Consider the following 21,997-nt stretch of genomic DNA (forward strand, 5'->3'; position numbering starts at 1 on the left):
TGCTTTCAAGGTAGCTCACTCAGGAGGCCCCAGTTCCTCACCATATGGATCATTCTACAGCATTGCTTGTGGGTTCTCATGACACGGTGGCTGGGTCCCCCCAGAATGAGCCAGCAGGAATCCAGAAGTGCTTTCTATGGCCTAGTCTCAGAAGTTTCACACATCATCACTTTCACCTTACTGTTTAGAAGCATGTCACTAAGTTCTGCCTAGCCTCAAAGGGAGAGGAATTAGGCTACATCTTTTGAAGGGAGGACTGTGGAAGAATCTGTGAGTAGATTTTAAGCCATCACCACTTGCAAGTGGCAGAGCCAGACTTGGAGGCCCAAGTCTGTTCTGGGAAACCACCCTCCCGGGGAAGCTCTGTTCTAACAAGCCCTTGTTACAATACCACTCCACACTCAGAGCCCAAGACCCTCCCCAGCTCCTGAGTCTCCCAGGAACCCCCTCAGAAGCTCTTGGGAATTCCCAATTCCCATAGCGCTGCCAAACTGCTGAGATTCCCTCCAGCCCCCTCCACCAAAGTGCCCCCAGATTCACAGAATGCTCCCCTTCCAAGCCCCTGTTCAGCTCCCACTTCTCACCCTGTTGCCCCAGGTATGCGCTGATGACCCACTGCTGGGAGCTAAACCCCCGGGACCGGCCAAGTTTTGCAGAGCTGCGGGAGGACTTGGAGAACACGCTGAAGGCCCTGCCCCCAGCCCAGGGGCCCAATGAAATCCTCTATGTCAACATGGATGAGGGTGGGGGTCATCCTGAGCTCCTTGGAGCTGCCGGAGGAGCTGAGCCCCCCACCCAGCCTGATCCTAAGGACGCCTGCAGCTGCCTCACCGCCGCCGAGGTCCATCCTGCCGGACGTTATGTCCTCTGCCCTTCCACAGCTCCTGGCCCCACCCTGCCTCCCAACAGGGGTTCCCCAGCAACCCCAGGGCAGGAGGATGGAGCCTGAATCAACCTTCCACCTGGGACTCCCTCTCAGGACCCAAGCTAGGCACTGCCACTGGGGGAACCCTCCCCCACTACTTTCCCACCCAAGCCCTCTTTTCCCACCCACCCCACCTCCACATCCCAAACAGACCATACCCCTTCTCTGGGTCTTAGTATCCCCATCATAAAAAGAAGGGGTTGGACTGTAGTCCCTAAGGGTCCTGAGATTCTAGATATAATATTCTGAGATTCTAGATTCTAAGGTCTAAAGAATCTAGAGTAAAAGGTTCTAGGTTTCAAAGATGCTATGAGTCTTTCATTCTAAGGTCCTGGAATTCCAAGGACTCCAATCATAACGTTCTAAGATTCTAGATATGGAGGAACTAAAGCTCTGAAATTCTACAAATCTAGATTTCCTGATTCTAAGATATTATTCTTGATAAGGCCCCAAGATTTTAGCTTTTAAAGCTCTAAGATTCCAGTTCTAGGATCTAAGGCTTTGTAATACTTTAGGTGATAAGTCTTCAAAATTTTATATTCTGAAGTTCTAGGATTCTAAAGACAGTCAATTCTAGGTTCTAAGACTTTATGACCCTAGATTCTCCTGTTTTAAGAACCTGGATCTGAAGAATCTAGGATTCTAGAATCTGAATTTCAAAAACTCTAAGAGTCTCAACTTGGAGGTTCTAAGGTCTAATGTTCTGAGATGTGATGTTCTAAGACTCTACAAACCTAGATTCTCTAAGATTCTAAAGCATATGCTCTGAGATTCTGGATTATTAAACTCTAAGATTCTAATGTTGATCTGTTCTATGGTCCCAGGCACTCTAGATTCTATTGGTCCAGATAATGGATCCTAAGCATCTAAAGTTCTAAGACTCTCACAGCTGTAAATTTCTAAGATTCTAGACACCAAAGTTCTAATCATTTCTAATGTTGGTCACCTCTATGAAATATGCTACATTCTGTCTTTCTAGGATTTTAGTTCTTAAGGATCCAAGAATCCACATTTCTAAAATCTTAAGATTCTACGCACTATAGTTCTAAGACTCAAATGTTCTAGGTTTCAAAGATTCTAAAGGTCCACAGGTCTAGGATATTAGTATGATTCCAAGGTTCAAACCGAATAGTATTCTTCTGTGTGCACCCCTTTCCCTTCTTAGCCTCCTCTGCTTGCCCCTACCCTCAATTGGGGGCATGCTGCCTTCAAGCCTTTGCAATGCATTAGGGGTGCCTCCTTTGCCCCAGGAGACAATCTTCCCCCCTCTTGGGCCATGCTGCCCTCCTGAGCCAGTCCCTCATGCCCCATGTACAGAGTGTGGATTCTGGTGCCTCCAGAGGGGCTCAGGTCATATAAAACTTTGTAATCACACTTCTGTCTCCTCTTGTCTCTAATTGGCTGGGGTATGGCCCCTCTCCCTGTCAATTCAATTTCCCTATCAGTAAAACAAATAGTGGGGTAGGGACTCAGAGTTGTCACCTCACTAAAAAGCTGCTAAGAGGGTAGAAACGAAAATACATACACGTAGACAAAAGACACACAAGCCAAGAACATAGACTCTCAGAAACCCCCCGTTAGGAACAGATAGATATGCCCAGGGTCACCCAGAGACCCCAAAAGAATAGACAACTAGATCAGCAGACATCCTGAGGCTTGCCTGGTCACAAATACAGAGACTCTGAAGAGATACACAAGTTACGCAGATACAGATATATTTGCAAACATATCCACAGGCGGATATCAGGAATAAGAAGAAACTTAGAGTAACACAGAGTAAGACAGACTTTGAAAGATGAAAGCGACACAAGTACGCAGAGATATATAAAGTACAACAGGTACTCACAGACCCAAACGTACAAACTCACATAGTGACACAAACACAGAACACTTGGTGATAATTGCAGGCCACAAAAGGTCTTGCCAAAACACACTGTCTTGCTGGCATCACCGGCACCCGTTCCTGGGTGTGTCCCGTAGCCGATGGAAGAACCCTTGGCAGCGCCCGGACGCCCCCCGGTGGCGACTTCTGACGATCGGGAACAGTTCAATCCGGGCCACAAACTTTTAGACCAAATCCTTGTGGGAAGCTGGGAGGAGAGAGGAAGTCGAACGTGGGCGAGGGGCGGGGTGTCTGGACTGGAACCTCCGGGCCCACGTGAGTGTCTGCCCCTCTTCTGAGTGGGTGCTGTGTCTAGGTTCCTGGAAGCTTGTAGTGTAATTGTCCTGTATGTCTTTACCGTTTGATGCCGCCTATCTGTGCGGACCTTAGCGGGCACATAAACGATGCAGTCTGATGAACTGGTGTACGTCCTGAATTGGTGTATTATCCTCAGAATTTATGCATCTGGGCTGGGTCACATCAATTTATAGATCTGCGTGTGTGTGCTTTCTTCTAAGTTGAGGCTGTGTGCTGCTTTTGTGGCCTTAAGGTGTGGCTCAGTGGACAGAGAGAGGTTGTATTGTGTACGTCGATTGTGTATCTTACTGGAGCTTTGTGTCTTTTGAGTTAGAGGCGACAGGTGGTGCAGCGCCCCAGCTGCGGAGTAGTCTTTGTCAAACTCTGTGGCGTTTGCATTTTTTAATGTGAAGCTTAACTACGTATCCGTATGTTTGAGTTTGTCAGTATAGCTGCCAAACAGATTTGAGGTAAAAAAGCAAAAACAAGCAGTTTTGGGATTCTTTCGGAGGGGGGAGGGAGGTAATCTGCAGAGCGCCCGTTCCACTTAAGGTACCAACCATAGAGAAAACGGCCGCGAAGCTAGGATGGAGGAAAGAGGCGCCCTGGGAGATGTACTATCAAAGGGGAGGGGGTACAGTTTCCTTTACCACTTTTCTCCAGGTGCTGGTTTAGCCTCTGTTTTAGAATCCAGGACTCTCCAGAGTCAAATGCTGTTTTTCGTAAAGGAAAGTGAGTTTCTTTCCAGGTTAAGAACAATTTATCTATTCTCTATTTCATATTCCTCCCTGTACAGCGAAACTTTTGAGGCCGGCCTCTGAAAAAGGGCCAATCTGGTTAGCTTTTCCAAAAGCGATCCAGCTATAGTGTAGCTTTACGAAATAAAACAGTAACTGCGATTGGTGGGCAGATTGTTTTGAAACCGCCCTAACGGCAAGGGCGGGCCCTTCGTTAATAAATCTCCTTCCGGTTTCTTAAAGCAACGGGGGGCGGGGCTTCTGCCGATCTTCTGTTTGATTGGTTCTAGTGGTTTTACCCGCTTGGCCACCTCAAGGGGCGGGAGATCTAGACCAATCAGGATGTGTGTTACAGAGACATTAGGTTAATGAAAGAACTGCGCAGGAAAGGCTTTGGAGGGTGGGGCGCTCGTTCTGAGATCGTATTGCCCACTGGTCCAAGTCTTTACTCCCTTTCCCTCATTTGATCCTAAGGTAGCGGGCGCGCGGGCGCTACCCAATCACCGCGCGCTCCGCCTTCCGCCTTTTCCCGCCCTCCGCCCCGGCCGCTACATCTACGTAGACCAACGCTTCCTCCCCGGTAGCTCCTAGATCTTCTCATTGCCGTTCTTTTGAAAGCCGCGGTCTGATTGGCTGGGTTTCCGGGCCCGCGCCCGTTGTCCCGTGCGGTGGCCAATTGGCACCAGTGTTGCATCGTACGGCGCCACGGAAGAGGGGGGAGGTGGCGGCGGCGGCCATTTTGAGCCGCCGCCGCCATTGGAGTGGCCCCCCCTTTTCCCCCTTCGCCTCCTGACAGGAAAGGTTTAAGGGGGACAGAGCCCTGGGAGGCCGGGCCGGGCTCGGGGGCCGCCCCGGGGGCCCGGGCCATGGATGTGCGCCGTCTGAAGGTGAACGAACTTCGCGAGGAGCTGCAGCGCCGCGGCCTGGACACTCGCGGCCTCAAGGCCGAGCTCGCTGAGCGGCTACAGGCGGCGCTGGAGGCCGAGGAGCCCGACGACGAGCGGGAGCTCGAGGCCGACGACGAACCCGGGCACAACAACGAGGAGGTCGAGACCGAGGGGGGCTCCGAGCTGGAGGGGACCGCGCAGCCACCGCCGCCCGGGCTGCAGCCGCACCCGGAGCCTGGCGGCTACTCGGGCCCGGACGGACATTGTGAGAGTGCGCGGGGCGAGGGCCGGGGCCGAGGAGTCCGGGCCGAGAAAAGGGCTTAGGGACGCGGGAGTCCGGTCCCTGAGGCTGGAGAGATGATCTGAGGGTCGGGGGATCCTCCTACCCGCCGCTGAAAAGGATGTGGGGACAAGGGTCTCGGGATGTCGGAGGGTGGATCTTGGCTTTCAGGGCAAGGGAGATCCTGGGAGTGGGGGGCTCCCGGTTTCGGAAATGAGGAGGATCGGGGGTGCCAGGGCCCGGAGACCGGAAATCGCGGGAAGTCAAAAGACTAAGGTTCTCCATGTGAGGTCTCGTTAGTGATGGCCCCAGAGTTTGGAGCTGTGCTGGCCCAGCGTGTGGGACTGGAGATTGGGAGTCGTGTTTCCAAGGTTAGAGAAGGAATAACCAGCTTTCCAGTACTAGGAGAGTTTGAGGATAGAAGAGTTTGCAGCTACATGGGGTGCTGGGATAGGTTGGAGAGATGGAGGGTCAAATGGACTGTGTGTGGGCTGGGGCGCATTTAGGGAGTGTGGGAGACCTGCATCTCTCGAGGCTGATTGGCCTGGAAGTCTCAGATTCGGGGCTAGAAGGCCAGCCTGGAGGCAGGAGCAACTTAGGCATTCGGTACTGAGAGGGGGACCTTTAGGTTGGCTGCTAAGGGAGGTATAGAGAACCTTGGGTTCCAGAGGCTGGTGGGGAAGGGATGGTGTACCCCTGAACAAGGGACTTGAGGGCCTGGAGCTGGGACAGTGAGGACAGACGAGGTCCCAGACTATAGCTAAATAGCTTCAGGTTAATGATTAGGCAACCCAGGTAATTGGGGGTAGGGAGAGATAACAGGTAGTTGGAGTTTGAAGTCAATGGAGTATCTGGGGACAGAGGATCCCTGTGTCCAGCACAGGAGAATGTCGCTGGCCTAGCAAATGTGTGTGAATGGGGGAGAAGGGAAATGTATAGGATGTGGAAGGGGAAGGAAAACGTGATTACTTGCCTGGGGAATCTCCTGGTGGAGTGGGGGGCAGTGTTTTCTGGGGCTGAGCACCTGTCTGACGGGCACCTGGGTCCCTTGAAGCAATTGTTTGTGTGCCCAAGGAGTGGGGGACCTCTGGGTATAGCAGGGAACCTTAGCATCAGCCAGGAGGTATGACTTGGAATGTGAGGGACTAGGGTGGGCCTGGGGTTATTTAAGAAAAGGAGACCCTGTTGTGGGCGGGAGTGAATCTGGAGTTAGAAAAGGGTGGATTTTTAGCAGGAGTGGGGATGGAAGATTGTCAAGGCCCAGAAATAAGTGGAAGGATTTCTAGTGTTCATAGTTTGTGGTTTCTCTGAAAAGAGGGCACCCTGGGGCTTGGGGCTAAGGTCTCAGTCTAGATACTCAGACAGGCGGGTTTCAGATCTGGTTCCCTGATTTGGGCAAATCCTTCAGCTCTGAGAGGTCTGTAAAATAGAGATGATAGTAGTCCCTTGTCAGAGTTGTTACCAATGAGATCGTATATGTCGGGGCTTAGCACTGGTATTAGCAAGGGGTATGTTTTAGAGAGAAAGAGAACTCCAGAGTAGAAGCTTTTCAAAGTGAGACTGCCTCTGAGCACAAGAAAGATGGAAGAGGGGTGCAAGGCTTTGTGGGGAGAAGAGCACTGTGTTTACGGCCTGGAAAAAGCAGAATGGTTTGAAAGGGCCCCCTGCGTTTTAATTAAGATGTTCAATTTCTTCCTTTCTCCCCTGCCCCCACAACAAAATCTTCTGAACTCCACTCTTGCCCCCCACCCAGTCCTTCCTTAAGCCTGGTAAACAGACCTGTAGCAAACCACGTGACTTGCAGCTTTCCTCCCTTTGGGCTGCACCTAGTTTTGCCCAGATGTGTCTGTCCTCTGAGAAGGAACATAGTTGGTTAGCGGGTGGCAGAATAGTCTCTCCTTCCCTGCGGTTCTGCCTCAGTACTCCCGGCACAGCCACTAGCAGGGCCCTGGAGGCACCAAACAGAGATTCTGCCCCTGGGGTAGAGAGCCTGGGCCCTGCCCTGCTGAGGTTTCTGATGTTCTCTCTGGGTTTGTCTGCAAGGTTCTCCTCCTTATGGGAAGTTTCTGGTTTGGTACTCTGGTTTAGTCCCATCTCTGGGCTTTTACATGTGTTATGTCAACCCAGGAGTTGTCTTTTCCGTTCTATCACTGAGTTATTGCCTAGTGTCTTTTTAGCCAGTGCCACCTGTCACTTTTTAGGTCCCTGGCATAACACCTGACACTTCCCCTTTGTAGTCCTTATCACAACCACAAAATTTGGGAGGGGGTATGTGGTATGTCTCTCTCACTAAACTGAAGCCTTCAGTGGGGCAGGGGTCCAGCTCACTTTATTCCTTCAGCCATATCCTGGGGTCTGTATAATACACATTCCAGGAATCGTTCATATTTTTGTTACTTCTACTCTTCATTTGAACTCTTCCTGAACTCCCCAACTCCTTGCCAGAACCTTCCAGCCTAACTCCAGATAGTTCAGGATTATCCCTCTTGTGTCTGAAGGCCATTATTGTCACAGTCCCTGTTTTCATCATAGGTCCTTTCCGTCCTCCCCCAGTTTCTCGTATCAGTTGAGTATGGTTACCCTTATGTTTGGCAGCTATTGCAGAGTAGAAGAGGTTCTTAAAAAGGACTGGCTATACAGGTAAGAATAGTGAAGGGGGCTGGGCAGAGTGGGTTTGTGTTCAGAAAGAACACAAGGTTGTCCTCTAAAGGCATTTTCGTAAGTATTACATGATGTTAGAGAATAGGTAAGGCTGGTGGTTTTTAAACTGCTCCATAGAGTCCTGGATGTGTGTAGCATTGCCTCCTACCCCAGAAGAGAAACTTCAAAGGGAAAGGTCAAGCTGGAGCCCTTTTCTAACCCTTGCATATCCTCACTTCAAACAGAGTAGTTCTGCTTCAGCTGTTTTTTTTATATTGGGGATCTGTAGAACCCAGTCACAGATAGCATCAGCAACCTTTTGAGGGGCAAGGGAACAGGTTCTCAAGCAGTTTGGACCACTGGCTTTCCAGATAGATTTCTATCTGAAGGTGTTGTCAGACACTGACCTCTGGCAAGCTGACTCTCTCCAGTAGGAATGGTGTTGTGTGGCGTTAAAAAAAGCCACATTAGTCCCAGAGTCCTCTAAAAGCACCTTTCTAACTGGCTGTTTTTTATTTTAAGATGCCATGGACAATATTATCAGGCAGAACCAATTTTATGAGACCCAGGTCATCAAGCAAGAGAACGAGTCAAGCTACGAGAGGAGACCACTGGAAATGGAGCCCCAGCAGCAGGCCTATCGCCCCGGTAGGAAAGAGCATGAGGGTTCATCTCTTATGGAGGGATACAGGATCTACATGGGACTCTTGCCCTCTACCCCAAAACCTGTCTTCCCAGAGAGCCTTTGCATATTCCTTTTGGCCAATTCATCTAAACTTTGTTACTCCAGCAAGGTTCTTTTTATTTTTGGGTTTTGTTTTCGTTTGTTTGTTTATTTGTTTGTTTGTTTTTGGAAAAATGCGCCCAAGTGGAGTCTTCCAGTTATCTATTTTCAGATGCTATTCTCAACACTCTGGAGTAGTTTAGGCCTCGAGGCCAATACTTGAGTCTCATTTAGAATCTTAGAATGTAGAAGCTAGAAGGGACCTTCTGAATCTACTCTAGAATTTCCCACACCATGTTCTGAAGAATATTGTGCCAGGAGACATTATTAAATGCTCCACAGAAAAGGCTTCTTTAGTCAGATGAATCTGGAAAATGTGAAAATGCAGCACATGCTATACCACCTCTTGGTGATTTGCTGTATTCATTAGAGCATTAAATGCTCTGAGAAGTCCGTCATTAGAAGAAAATATCCTGTATCGTTTTGTTTTAACCTAAAGTTTCCCACACATTTAAATACCTCTTTGCAGAACAGTGTTCCAAGTTTGGGAATGCAGGTGTAATCCAGCTCTCTTCTCGCCTCCCCATTTTACAGATGGGGTAGGGAGTTTGTCTAATGGCAGAGCTGGGACCAGAGCTCAAGACACTGGTCAGTGGCTTTTGTTAATAAGCAGCCTTCTGCATTATTTGTGTTTTACTGTTGGGAAAGCTGGGTTCTCCTTTTGAATAATGATGGAGTCAGGACTGACTCCCAGTCTCGTGGGCCTTTCACTTTTGTGGCCCCAGTATCTTTTCTAGTGAACCTAGTTGATTCTAATTCTATGCTGTTTGATCCACAAAGTGAAATCCCCAGACATTTCTTGTGGGTGGCTCAGGACAATAATAAATGTAGGTTAAACTGCAGATTTGTGTCAGGCACTTTGAGACCTATGGGATCATTTGGTCCGAGAGTATTTTCTGTGCCATTATCAACAGATATTTGTCAGGGGCCTCTTGTGAGCCCAGCCCTATGCTGGAAACCATGGCAGGTCTCTTAAAGATAGGGGAGCACAATCTTTGCCCTGGAGAAGTAGGAGCCTTGTCTGAGACATTTGGTCTGCATGCCAAGCCAGTGAGTGATCCAAGGTGGTCTTTGATTGAATGCAGAAACGAGTAGATGGGTGATCCACAGCATTGTGGAAAGGCACTTTAGGAGAAACGAGGCTAGGCGGAAATCCATGAGTTACCTTGGTTGGGCACAGATTCTTGGAGCCTGCCTGAGAGTGGGACTTGCCACAGCATGTTATCCCATTCTGACCTCTATTTGTGGTGTGACCTAATGAGGTCATTACACCTCTGGGGTGGCTTAATTGCAAACTTTTCTTTCTGGGGTGATTCTGAGCTTCGTGGTAGATTGATTAAAGTCAATGGGGATGGAGTGAAGTGAGCTGCTTCTTTGCCATACTGATTGTAAGAATTGAGATGGGAGAGTCTTTGGGAGGAAAAATTAGAAAATCTAGGATTGTGGCATCTTAGAGCTCAAAAGGATCTTAGAAGGCTTCTAGAGCTCTTTCCCACTAAGTCCAGGCCAAGGTGGCTGCTAGCCTTCATGGGGCCTTGATGCAAATCAGCCAGAGGCAGCCATCTCACTTTCATAGGCCCCATTAGAACTTGTCTTCGTTTGGTGCCGCAGTCCCACCCACCACATAATGAAGCCAGAGAGTCTTCTGACTGACATCTGTCCTCCGACTATCAGGGCTGATGTGCCTGACTGGGTATCCCTGGCTACTCTTTCCCCAGCCTTATTTTCCAGTACAGCTTTCTTGGCTTGGTCAACAGGCTTCCATTGAGCCCAGGTTTGTGACCAGTACACTGTGCCCAGCCCACTGTAGTTAGGATCCTGCCAACATCTCCTGAAGTAAAGGGGACCGGGAAGATGATATCTGAGGAGTTTCCGAGTGTCTTGACCATCTCCATTTGTCCTGAGGTAGAAGTGAAGACAGAGATGAAGCAGGAAGCACCCACCAGCTTCATTTCCCCTGATGCATCTCAACCCAGGCCAGACAGACAGCAATTCCAGAGTCGCAAGAGGCCTTATGAAGAAAACCGGGGACGGGGGTACTTTGAGCACCGAGAGGACAGGAGGTAGTGTGTGTGTGTGTCTGTGTGTCTGTGTGTCTGTGTGTGTCTGTGTGTCTGTGTGTGTCTGTGTGTCTGTGTGTCTGTGTGTGTCCGTCCGGGGACGGAGGTACTTGTGTGTGTGTGTGTGTCCGGGGACGGAGGTACGTGTGTGTGTGTGTGTGTGTGTGCAGCTTGTTCCACTCAATCTCTGTCCATAGCCCATGCCTACTGGGGTCCTTTGTGGTCCAGTCTTTCCTGTAATTATTGCCAGATTCAACTTTCCTAAACTTTTTTTTTTTTTTTTTTAAAGATTTATTTATTTATTTAACTCCCCCCCTCCCCTGGTTGGCTGTTCTCGGTGTCTATTTGCTGCGTCTTGTTTCTTTGTCCGCTTCTGTTGTCGTCAGCGGCACGGGAAGTGTGGGCGGCGCCATTCCTCGGCAGGCTGCACTTTCTTTTCACGCTGGGCGGCTTTTCCTCACGGGCGCACTCCTTGCGCGTGGGGCTCCCCCACGCGGGGGACACCCTTGCGTGGCACGGCACTCCTTGCGCGCATCAGCACCGCGCATGGCCAGCTCCACACGGGTCAAGGAGGCCCGGGGTTTGAACCGCGGACCTCCCATATGGTAGACGGACGCCCTAACCACTGGGCCAAAGTCCGTTTCCCCTTTCCTAAACTTTTGATCCCTTCCTCACTTCCTCTGTTCCCATTACCTACAGGATAAAGTTCAAACACCTTCATCTTTCCCTTAGGAGATGCCAGCCTGCCGTATTAGTCACCCCACTGCCTCTGCCACCCTGTGTAGTGTCCTGTTAACGGCTGGTTGGTATCCCTCAAATGAAAAATAAGTCTGTTTCCCCACCCTACTCCCAAGCACGCCCTCTCCCTCCATCCATCCACTCATTCATTCAGTTAGCACTCACAGTATTTTCACAAGGCACCAAACCTTGGGCTGGATATGGGGTACAGAGATGACTTAGACAGTGGGTGTTACCCTCCATTGTTTCTGATAACAAGGGCTAAGACACACGGCATAACACAAGTAACCTGTGGTATGAGTAGCCAAGTTGCGTGTGAGTGTCAGGAGCTCCCAGGAGGGAGTGGCCTCTGCTCTGGTCATTTCCCTTTTCCTTTTCCTGATGAACCCTACTCGTTTCCCCCAGGCCCAATCCAACCCCTCCCTCTTTCTCTCCTATGTGAAATCTTTTCCAATCATGGAAACTAAGAATGGCCCCTTGTCTGGGCTACTTATCTGACACATTTTTATTCCCTGCCTGGTTTAAGATAGGGCTTATGTCTCACAGGCTGTGACTAAAGTTAGGACATGGAACCCACCTCACATGGGTTTCTCCCACTGCTTTTCACAGAGCAGAAGCCTAGGAGCTACTTGCCAATGGAGAGCAGAGAAGGAAGAACACTGAGTCAGTACCGGCAGGGAAGGCTACCTGAGATAGATTTATCATATGATGATCCTCCTTTGTGCCAGGCTCTGTGCTCGCTCTGGGCTGGCAGGTCCAGAAGGGCACTCCTTTAGAGGAAGCCCACCTTCTAGGGGGAAGGCCAGCAACTGGGTTGGCACAGTACCTGACCTGTGCACACAGTAGACTGGGACCATCCAGACTGTCCCAGATGTGGCCTTCACCACTGGGCAGGACCCCAGGTATTAGACCCCTATCCTTCTGTTCCTCTCCTTTATTCCTTAAGCCAGCAGCGGTATTTTAGCCTAGCCCCTTTTTCAGTGTTTGGGTAGGAAGATGAATCTCAATTTGTAATTGAGGACACTTTTGAATAAAAGACTAAAAAAAAAAATGGGTCATTTCAGTTCTTTTAGATGCAGAACCTTAAAATGCCTGGTATATGGACATTTTAATTACCAGGGTTTATCGTGAGAGAGTGTGGTTAGATTATCTAGGACTCTTGCATATTCATCCCTTCCTGTCCCTGCACCCTTTGGGATAATACAGCCTCCCATCGGTAAGAAAGTTTAGTGTGGAGACAATTCTTAGGATTCAGAGGGCATAGATCAGATCTTGGGGGGTGGGAGAGGAATCCTTTTTTGAAAAAGCTCCCTAAGTAATTCTGTTGCCACCTCTTCAGCAGAGCATGCCCTCTCACTCCTGTCCCCATCCTAGGACTTAATAGGGCTTTCATGAAAATGCAAGTGTGTAGGGTTCCAGGGTTCTTTAGCTAACCTCTATGGGAGGAAATTACCAGGAAGCAGTCTGGAAGTTCCTTGTAAATTCCAGCAGGACCTTCATTTCCCTTCTTTGATCATCCAGATATTCTCCATGTGACTTAGCATCTCTTTCCAATACAGGGGCCGCTCTCCTCAGCCTCCTGCTGAAGAGGATGAAGATGACTTTGATGACACCCTTGTTGCCATTGACACATGTGAGTCCTGGGACTGTTCCTCTGATTCTGCCTTCCAGTCAGAATAGGGAAATCGTGCCTTGACTTTCCTATAGCTGGGGTCATTGCTGATGTGCGGAGCAGCATAGTTCTGGAGCAAAGGCTTCGGTTTGGAGACTAAAGACCGATGCCCAGCTCTACCATGGGCAAGTTATTCTACTTCTCTGAGAGAGAGGAATAATCTTACCCAATACTTCAGAGGGTTTTCAGTGAGTCTCCCAAGAAAATGGTTGCAAGAGCAGTTTGGAAAACCCTGACTAGCCCTTTGCATACGTGGGCCGGGGACGGGGGGGGGAGGGCTGTCATTTAATCAGGAAAGGAAGGTGAGTGCTCCTAGGGAAACAACTCTTTGATGACCAGTTCCCCAGTTTCCATCAGCTGCTCACATTCCTAGAAACCAATGCTATGCTGCTTTCTCCTCTGAGGCAGTAAATTGACCTGCTCTGCTCTGTCTTCCAGTTCAGTTTTCTTTCCCTTGGATCAGTGGCTTTCACCTTGACTGAGCATCTTAAACACTTAGGGAAATGATTGTAGAGGTCCTATCTGCATCTTCTCCCCCCTCCCCCCTCCCGTCAGATCACCAAAATCAGAAGCACAGCCAGCTATGTGCTTGATAGAACAGATTAGCAGAAATTCATTCATCTCTTTCTTCATGTAGCTCATGTTTATAGAAAAATGGCTTTCTACTGTAGAAGAGAGGAAGGCATCTCGTGCACAGTCCTTTCCCTCACAAGGTCTCATAGACAAGATCTGCCCAGAGTAAAGCTAAACGTTTCTCAAAGTATGGGGTGGCAGAGGTTTGGGAGGTAACATCTGATCAAATGCCAAATGTACAGTCCATGTGGTGATTAGAGAAAGCCAGATGATCAGGAAGGGCTTTTTTTGGAGGTGTGGCTAGATCCTTGAAGGGTGAGAAGAACGTATTCTTAGTAGGAGAGTCATAGGCCAACAAGATGTAGATACCTGGAGTACACCTGGGCAGTAGCAGCTGGGGTAGTATGTATCAGGGTCAGCTACTTATACAGCTGTTGGAACAGGAGTCTTGGAACAGGAGTCTGGCTTCACTCCCAGACTAATAGAGTTAGCATTCGATATGGTTAGTGTATGGTAATGGCAATCAGCCTTTTTTTGTATTCTAAAATCCCTTGAAACTGGTGAGGATGTGGACCCTCTCCCTGACAACTATTCATACCCATCGAATGTATTTGTGTACAATTTCTAGGGATTCCCCTGAAACCCAATCTTGGACCCTAGTCAGGTGAAGAATTCTTCTTTCTGTGTGGAATGACTTGATTTGGTGAAAGCCAATTTGCCCTAGCTCCAAGCCTTTCTACTCAAATTTTGAATGGTTTGGGGAAATGGCTGGTGTCTTGTGAAACTGCCCCCACAATGTGCCAGCTCGTGTTCTTGGGGAACTACTCTTTGCCCTTACCTGTCTTGGGATTTTTCAAACACCAGTCAACCTCAGGCTTTTTCTTCCACAGACAACTGTGATCTCCACTTCAAAGTTGCCCGAGACCGGAGTAGTGGCTACCCACTCACAATTGAGGGCTTTGCTTATCTGTGGTCAGGAGCTCGTGCCAGCTATGGGGTCAAAAGAGGCCGTGTATGCTTTGAGATGAAGGTGAGTAGGAGCAACAAAGGGGATCGGGATGGAAAACTGGGCCATTTGTTGGAATAGCCTTGTCACCAGCTACCTCAGTTGGAGCCATAGCTGCAAAAAAAAGTAGGTTTGTGCATAGATTTTGTGTCCAAACAAAAAGTATAATCAACTCAAAAGAACTATATTGCTGTTAAATACTGTATCAGAAAAGCAGACCAACCTGTCAAGCACATTTTTTCTTGGTGACATTTGGCCCAGGTTTGGCCAACCAGTATAGAGGTGATGTGTTTGATATAAGACTGGGAATAGGAGTTGCTTGGAAAAAAGTGAACTGTAAAGAGTAGATTCAGGCATCACCAATTAAAGGGAGACCAGAGTGAGAGCAAGGCAATGAAAGGTCATCCTGTTTACTTAGACTGTCCGCTGCCATCCCCTTTCCACATTTCCATGGCAAGTTATGTTCCTAAAAATAATACATATTCATGTTTAATAAAAGTTCATGTGGCACATAAGAGTATACGTTAAAAAAGCAAAAGTTATTTTAATTACTTTCCAGTCCTCTACTCCCCAGAGGTAACTTAGATATTGACAATTTCTTGTGTATCTTCTGTATATCCAAACTTATTTGCATTGGCTGATATTTTTAGAGCACTTATACAAATAGGATACTGTGGAAGACTCTTTACATTATCTTCATTAATCTTCACAATACTATGTGAAATAGGTACTGCTGTTCCTGTTTTCCAGAGGTAGAAACTGAGATAGTTTATTGTGTTTTATCAACTAAGACCTCATAAGTTGCACGTTATTTTATGCATCACTCAGAAACACACTGCCAATTAAAGTGACACAAGGCTTTCCCGTCATATCAATTTTAAGATGTTTCTTGATTTCAGAGATGTGAAAAATGTACGTCTTAAAATCAGTGGTAGCTTGCTAAAGGCCACAAAGCAGTATAGTCAGATGTAGTTATTAGGCAGCATAGAGGTTGAGTTAGAAGGCTTTTTTCTTTTTCTATTTCTTTTTATTTAACACTATATCTTGGACATAGTCCATTTGAGTACATTAGCTCAGCCTTACTCTTTTTAACTGCTGTACCATATTTTCTTTGCATGGATGTACTATAACCCCAACAAATGTCTTTTTAATGAATGTTTCTGATTTTTAAAAAATAAACACAATGCTGCACCAGATATTCTTGTGTGTGTGTGTGTGTGTGTGTAAGCATGCATATATGTGTATACAATAGCAAGAAATCTGTAGGATAAACTAGAAGTAGAATTGCTGGGTTATAGAGCCATGTGCTTTTGAAATTTTGATGGAAACTTAGATTGCTCTCAAAAGACATTGCACCTGTTTATCCTACCAAATATTGTAAGAGTCCCTATTTACCCTGCAGCAAGCCTTAAAATTAGAAAATAATTGTATTTTTAAATACTCGTGTCAGGGGCCCCTGCACTCTAGAGCCTCTCAGAGGTCCTAGTTTCAGTGCAACAGACCTTTAAAAGCAGCTTGAACACTTATGGCCTCTTCCCCAGTAGCTCAGCATTGCTACTTTTGAATGCCTGCCATGCTTCCCTCTTCTACTGCCTCAAAACCCACCAACTACTGGGGAATCTTGAGCTCTCTTACCGTCTGTCCCCAGATCAACGAGGAAATCTCTGTGAAGCACCTTCCATCTACAGAGCCTGACCCCCACGTGGTCCGCATCGGCTGGTCTCTAGACTCCTGCAGCACACAGCTAGGTAAGGGGAAGTCAGCTAAGTGTCCAGAGAATAAAGTAATTGCCCTTATCCTTGCCTTCTCAGGGATCTACATGGAACAGAGCCTACTTGGAGAGCAGGCACAAGGATCAGGTGTATGCCACTGCATGTCTTGAGATATACTTGATTCAATTGATAGGACCGTGGTTATTTAATCTTTCTAGGAAGAATTGATTCTAACCCTTTATCTGTTAGGGAGAAGGGCCAAAGCACTCTTTAGAAAATTATTCCCTTTCTGAGAAAAGTTGTCTCATGCCTTCAAACCATGCTCAAAATAAGTTCCACAAGCCCCATTAAGGTCTGTCTGAGATTCTCTGTCCAGAGCATAACCCAGGGCAGAAGGGTAAGCAGAGACCCGTGGGAGTGCCGGGTCCTGCTTTGGTGGAGGTAGATTTATCAGAAAGCTTCCAAAGTTTTGAATTATCTTAGAACCCCAGACCTCAGTGGTCCCTGACCCTGGGTAACTGATTTCAATGGCCAACGTTGAGGCCGTCTACCTTGATTATATAGTAAACATTCTGATTATGAAAATAACATGTGCTGCTTGTAAAAATTCAGGCCACATAGGGAAAAATTAAAATCCCTCTATATTCATTAGCCAAAGAGGGTGCTGATGCAAAGTACCAGAAATCGGCTTTTTAAAGGGTATATATTTGGAGTAAAAGCTTACCGTTACAAGGCCCTAAAGAGTCCAGCTTAAGATTACTTTTCTCACCAAAATCTCTTGCCACGCATTGAAGCAAGACGGTGGGTGATATCTGCGAGGGTTCAGCCTTCCCTCTCTCAAGGCTCCATGGGCCCAACCGGCTTCTGATCTCAGCTGTAGGCTGGGGGACTCGTTTCTTTCCATGCCTTCTTAGCTGCTCAGGTCTCTGGTCTCTTCAGCTGCAGACTACCAGGCGAATGACTCATCTCTTTCCAGGGCCCCAGGATCAAGTTCTTTCCTCTGCTGTGTCTGTGGAGCTCTCTATTCCCATGTATCTTCTGTGTTCCCCGTCAGTGAGTGTCCATTTAAATAGCCCCCCAAAGGGGCGGGGATGTAACTGAGTTACCCTAATGAAGTGGTCGAATCAAAGCCCTAGTCTTAACTTAATGAAGTAAATGTAAAACTTTGAACAGACCGGTTTACAAACATACACTGTATTTCTTTTTTGGAATTCATAATATCGAGTTGCCACGCCCTTTTAAACCTGCAGCCCAGAGATAACTAATATTAACATTTTCATCCATAGTCTTCTGTTTTTTTGTGTTTTCTCAAACTGGGTCATGCCTGTAGTGTTATTTCCTTCTTAATATATTGTGGGGGGAGTGGATGTATTTCAAGTGGTTGAGCGCCTGTTCCCATGTACAAGGTCCTGGGTTCGATCCCCAGTTCCTTCTAAAGACAAAACCAAGCAAACAGGAAATCTAGCTCTCATTGAGGGGGTGGGGGGGGTGTAGCTTAGTAGTTGAGCATCTGCTTCCCATGTATGAGGTCCTAGGTTCAATCCCCAGTACCTCCTAAAAAGGCAAAAAAATCTGTCATGGGGATTGTATAGTTCATGAATACATTTCAATAAAACTAATTATATATACATATATATATTAGGGCATATTTTTTGTGAATACATTCACCTTTTTAATTACTACCTTGTTTTCCATTTTTTATCCATTTGTATTATTTAGTTTAACAAGTTTCCTTTTGCATATCATTTAAGTTGATTGCAGTTTTTTAATATAAAACACTTGAGCCACCATCTTTGTGTGTAATTGTCTGACTCAATACTAATTCTTAAAAGTCGAATTATTAGGTCTAAAGGGGTGTACAGTTTGTCGGCCCCTGCTTTTTTGGCAGGGTGCTCCTTGGGTTCCTGACCAAGGAACTGTATAACCCAGGGGTCAGTCCTCATGGTCTCCAGAAGCAAAACCCAGCCCCTTTATTGGTTACCACAAAAAAGTCCACTGGCAGTTGATGACATGAATAGACGTGACCGACTATTAGGTGTTACAGGAATATGCATCCTAGCATAAAACCATCTTTTGTCCCAGCTCCGCTCTTTGTGTTTTTTTTGTTTTTGTTTTTAAGTAGATTGTCCCTTTCTGTGTAGAACAATACTCAGACTTAACACCTAAGCCTGGGGAGTTCTGCTTAACACAGGGTTTCCTTTCAGTGGAACCTTCTACCCCTCCAAAAAAAGGTATCTAGTTATTAAATCTAGCCAAAAAAAGGACTTTTTTTTTTTTTTACACTTTAAAATATGTGGTAGCCAGAGGCCATGGAGAACATTGTAGATTTAACCTGCCTTTGCCTATTTCTTCTGTCAGGAGAAGAGCCTTTCTCCTATGGCTATGGAGGCACTGGGAAGAAGTCCACCAATAGCCGCTTTGAAAACTATGGAGACAAGTTTGCAGAGAATGATGTGATTGGCTGCTTTGTGGTGAGTGTTGGCAGCCTGTGGGAGTTGGCAAAACCAGGTGTTGGTCCTGTCAGGGGTGGCCTGCAGACTTTGTCTTTTTTCTTTTCTTTTCTTTCAGAATACCCTCTCCTCTCTCTTCCCCAGATCTATCTACTCTTGCCATACCTCTTTGTCTCTCTTGACAGGCAAGAGTATTTGCTTAGTCATTTTTGTGCAAAATTCTCCCACTCTACACACTCTGGTCATCTGTGCAAAGCTGTCAGGTGGCATCCTGAAGAGATTTGGGCACATCAGGTATGCACAGCCTGCTTGGATTTCTGGATACCAGAGTTAGTTTTTCTAAACAAACCCAGGAATTTCTTTTCTTTCTCAGCCTGAGAATAGCATATCTGTCTGCTCTTGAAGATAGTGGTAGTGGCTTCTGCCCCACCTTGGTGTCATTTCATCCCAAAATGTCACCCTCCTTCTCATGTTGGTTTCTTGAGGCTTCCTCAAGAGTACAACCTTTGGGGAGGGTAGTGGGGGCAGGTACAGCACAGAACAAGATAGAGGGCACCTGAACTGCTGCTAAATTTCCCATCCCAGAGAGCCGCAACAACACTGTGCTGTGGAATATGGCTGTTGGCTCTGGGGCCAGACTCCCTGGATCCAGTCCTGCTCCTCCACTCATGGCAACTTACTCTCCCTGTATTTCCATCTCAACTTGTGAAACGGGGATCATCTTTGCGCCTACCTCAGGGCTTTGTATCAAGACATTAAGTTAATCCATTAAAAGCATTTAGAAAATTCCTGGCATGTAGCGAGTGTTGAGTTTATATTAGTACTTCTATCATTAGGAGTTATGAGGGATGTTTGGAGGGAGTGCTACCCAGACAGATGATTCTTCTTGGTCTTGTTCTCTTTCTTCTCATTTTAATATATACGTCCTCCTTTTTCTTTTTCTTTTTTTTTTTTTAAGTTTACTTTGAAATAGTTTCAAACTTAGAGAAGACTTGAAAGAATAGAAAATAAGAATTCTCATAGACTTTTATCCAAATTCTAATATATATCACATTTGCTTATTGTTATCTGTGTATATGTGTGTGCATATACAATTTCTTTTTCACCCATTTGAGAGATTGCATACATTTTGTCCCTTTATTCTTTTATTTTTAAAAAATACTTTCCTTTTTCCTTTAACCTTTCCTCCCCCCTCCTCATTGTTTGCACCTGTCTGTTCGTTGTGTTCTTATTTTTGGGGTTTTTTTTAGCAGGCATGGGAACCGAATCTAGGACCTCTTGTGGCAGGGAGGCACAATCACTTGAGCCACCTCCGCTCCCTGCTTATTGTGTCTCTCATTGTGTTTCCTCATTGCATCTCTTCATTGCATTAGCTCACCGTGCCAGCCCGTCATGCCAGCTCTGTCTTGTTCATCCTCTTTAGGAGGCACCAGAAACTGAACCTGGGACACACACACACACACACACACACACACACATTTGGTAGGCGGGTGCCCAACTGCTTGAGACACCCCGCCGCCGCCCCCCCCCCCCCGCTTCCCCTTTTATTCTTTAATACTTCAATGTGTATTTTTTAAGAACAAAGCTATTTTGTTAACCACACTCCTTTTATCAAATTTAACATGGATGTAATAATATTATCTAGTTCACAGTCGACATTTAAATTTCATCAGTTGTCCGAACAATATTTCCTAGAGTAATTTTTGTTTCTGGTTCATTCTCCTTTAATCTGGAAGAATTTCTAACCCTTTCTTTGTCTTTCATGACCTCATCTTTTTTAATAGCATGTTTGCTTTTAAAAACAAAACAGAACTATGCTCATACTCTATCAACTGCCCCAACCTTGTGTTTTTTTCCATTTTGCAATAGATCTTGGCCAACTATCCACACAAATATTATAGCGGTAACACTCATTTAAAAATGATATTTTAGTAGTTAATAAATTATGGCTTCAAAAAGTACCAAGAAATATTAAAAAGATCCGACCTCCTTCCATTTTTCACACACACAGCCTCCTCCAAACATGAATCCCACTGTACTTGTTTCTTAGGTGTCCTTACATGGCTTCTTTTATCTAAATACAAGGAAAAAGGTTTTTGAAAATGATTTTTTTCTTTTACACAAAAAATAGCATAGTATATGTGTTCTTCTGTATCTTTTTTGCTTGCTATATATCAGATTGTTTTTGTATTACTTTAGAGAGTTTCTTCTTTTATATAATTTGTAGTCATGGTGTGGATGTACTGTAATTTTTATATAGGAACCAGTGCCCCATTAGTAGACATTGGTTAGTTTCTGGCATTTTTATTTAGTGGCTTTATAGTATTCTGATGAAGGCATCAGTGTACCCTAATTTAATTTAACAACCTGCTGGGGGACCTGAAAGTTGTGTGCTGGAGTGGACAATGCTGCCTTGACAGCTAGTCTTTCTGCCACTTGCCAGAATACCATGGGGATCTTTTTTGTGTCCCCATACATGGATCGCCTGTACAATTTAGCCACTCCCACTCCCCCACTGAAGCACATTTAACAGTGCTGAATGAGCATTTTGCACGTATAACTTTGTGTTCTTAAAGGACTTTCACTAGTAATTATTCCTAGAAGTATAACTTCAGAGTCAAAGGTGTACTTAAATTGTACTTAAATTTTTAAGTGGGTGTTGTGTTATTTTGTTCATTTGTTTGTTTTGAGATGCCAGGGCTGGGAATTGAACTCAGGACCTTGTACTTGGGAAGCAGGTGCTCAACCACTTGAGCTATATCCGCTCCCCTGTACTTTAAAATTTTGAAAGCTATTGCTAACACTGCACTCCAAAGAGGTTGCCACAATTTAACATTCATCACACTGTGTGACAGTGTTTTCCAGACTGTCAAAGCATGAGGTTCTGTGGGTGTGTGGTGGAATGGAGCTTCAGGCCTTGACTATTACTGCTTCAGTCAGTTCGTCTCTACTTCTGTTTTCAAGATTCTCTGTGCAACTTCTTTTTTTCAAAGGATGCTATAACTTTTAAAAGGCTGAGGGTGAAGTTTGGGGGAGGGGTGAAATCAGTGGCCAGAGTCAGGAACCAGACAGGAAGACGTTTATATCACTTGGTCAGATCTCGAGTTCTCACAGTCTCAAAACAAAAAGGACAAAGCAACTTACTGGACAGAACAGTATCACCCATTTCAGTATAATATAAGAGGTGTAACACTTGCAGTCTAGGAGAGCATTCCAGGTTGTATAAGAGATGAGGCTACAAAAATGGGTGAGGGCCACATCGTGATGTGCTCTGAATAATGCCAGGCTAAAGAGGTTAGATCTTATGTAGGCCCCACAGAAGCATAGGAGTGTTTTAGCAGGAATGGCATGACC

At 46.3% G+C, this 21,997-nt stretch overlaps 2 protein-coding genes across 6 annotated transcripts in view; both read left to right on the forward strand.

The window, feature by feature from the left end:
* Nucleotides 1-2,299, forward strand: part of AXL (AXL receptor tyrosine kinase) — a 29,326-nt gene extending 27,027 nt beyond the window's left edge. For all 3 annotated transcript variants that reach the window (XM_004479907.4, XM_058280290.1, XM_004479908.4), the window contains one exon: nucleotides 598-2,299. In XM_004479907.4, the coding sequence (XP_004479964.2) occupies nucleotides 598-949 (352 nt within the window). In that variant the 3' untranslated portion in view covers nucleotides 950-2,299. The remainder of the gene's footprint in view (nucleotides 1-597) is intronic.
* Nucleotides 2,300-2,893: 594 nt separating this feature from the next.
* HNRNPUL1 (heterogeneous nuclear ribonucleoprotein U like 1) overlaps nucleotides 2,894-21,997 on the forward strand; it is a 36,371-nt gene continuing 17,267 nt past the window's right edge. The window contains exons 1-7 of one of the 3 annotated variants that reach the window (XM_058280292.2): nucleotides 2,894-3,083; nucleotides 8,171-8,296; nucleotides 10,342-10,495; nucleotides 12,790-12,863; nucleotides 14,366-14,505; nucleotides 16,130-16,229; nucleotides 18,552-18,664. In XM_058280292.2, coding sequence (XP_058136275.1) covers nucleotides 2,909-3,083; nucleotides 8,171-8,296; nucleotides 10,342-10,495; nucleotides 12,790-12,863; nucleotides 14,366-14,505; nucleotides 16,130-16,229; nucleotides 18,552-18,664 — 882 coding nt within the window. In that variant the 5' untranslated portion in view covers nucleotides 2,894-2,908. Of the gene's footprint in view, nucleotides 3,084-4,401; nucleotides 4,994-8,170; nucleotides 8,297-10,341; nucleotides 10,496-12,789; nucleotides 12,864-14,365; nucleotides 14,506-16,129; nucleotides 16,230-18,551; nucleotides 18,665-21,997 lie in introns of those variants that run through there. The other 2 variants (XM_058280291.2, XM_058280293.2) reach the window with 2 other exon arrangements.

The sequence above is a fragment of the Dasypus novemcinctus genome, chromosome 18 (assembly GCF_030445035.2).
Source record: "Dasypus novemcinctus isolate mDasNov1 chromosome 18, mDasNov1.1.hap2, whole genome shotgun sequence".
Classification (NCBI taxonomy): Eukaryota; Metazoa; Chordata; class Mammalia; order Cingulata; family Dasypodidae; genus Dasypus; species Dasypus novemcinctus.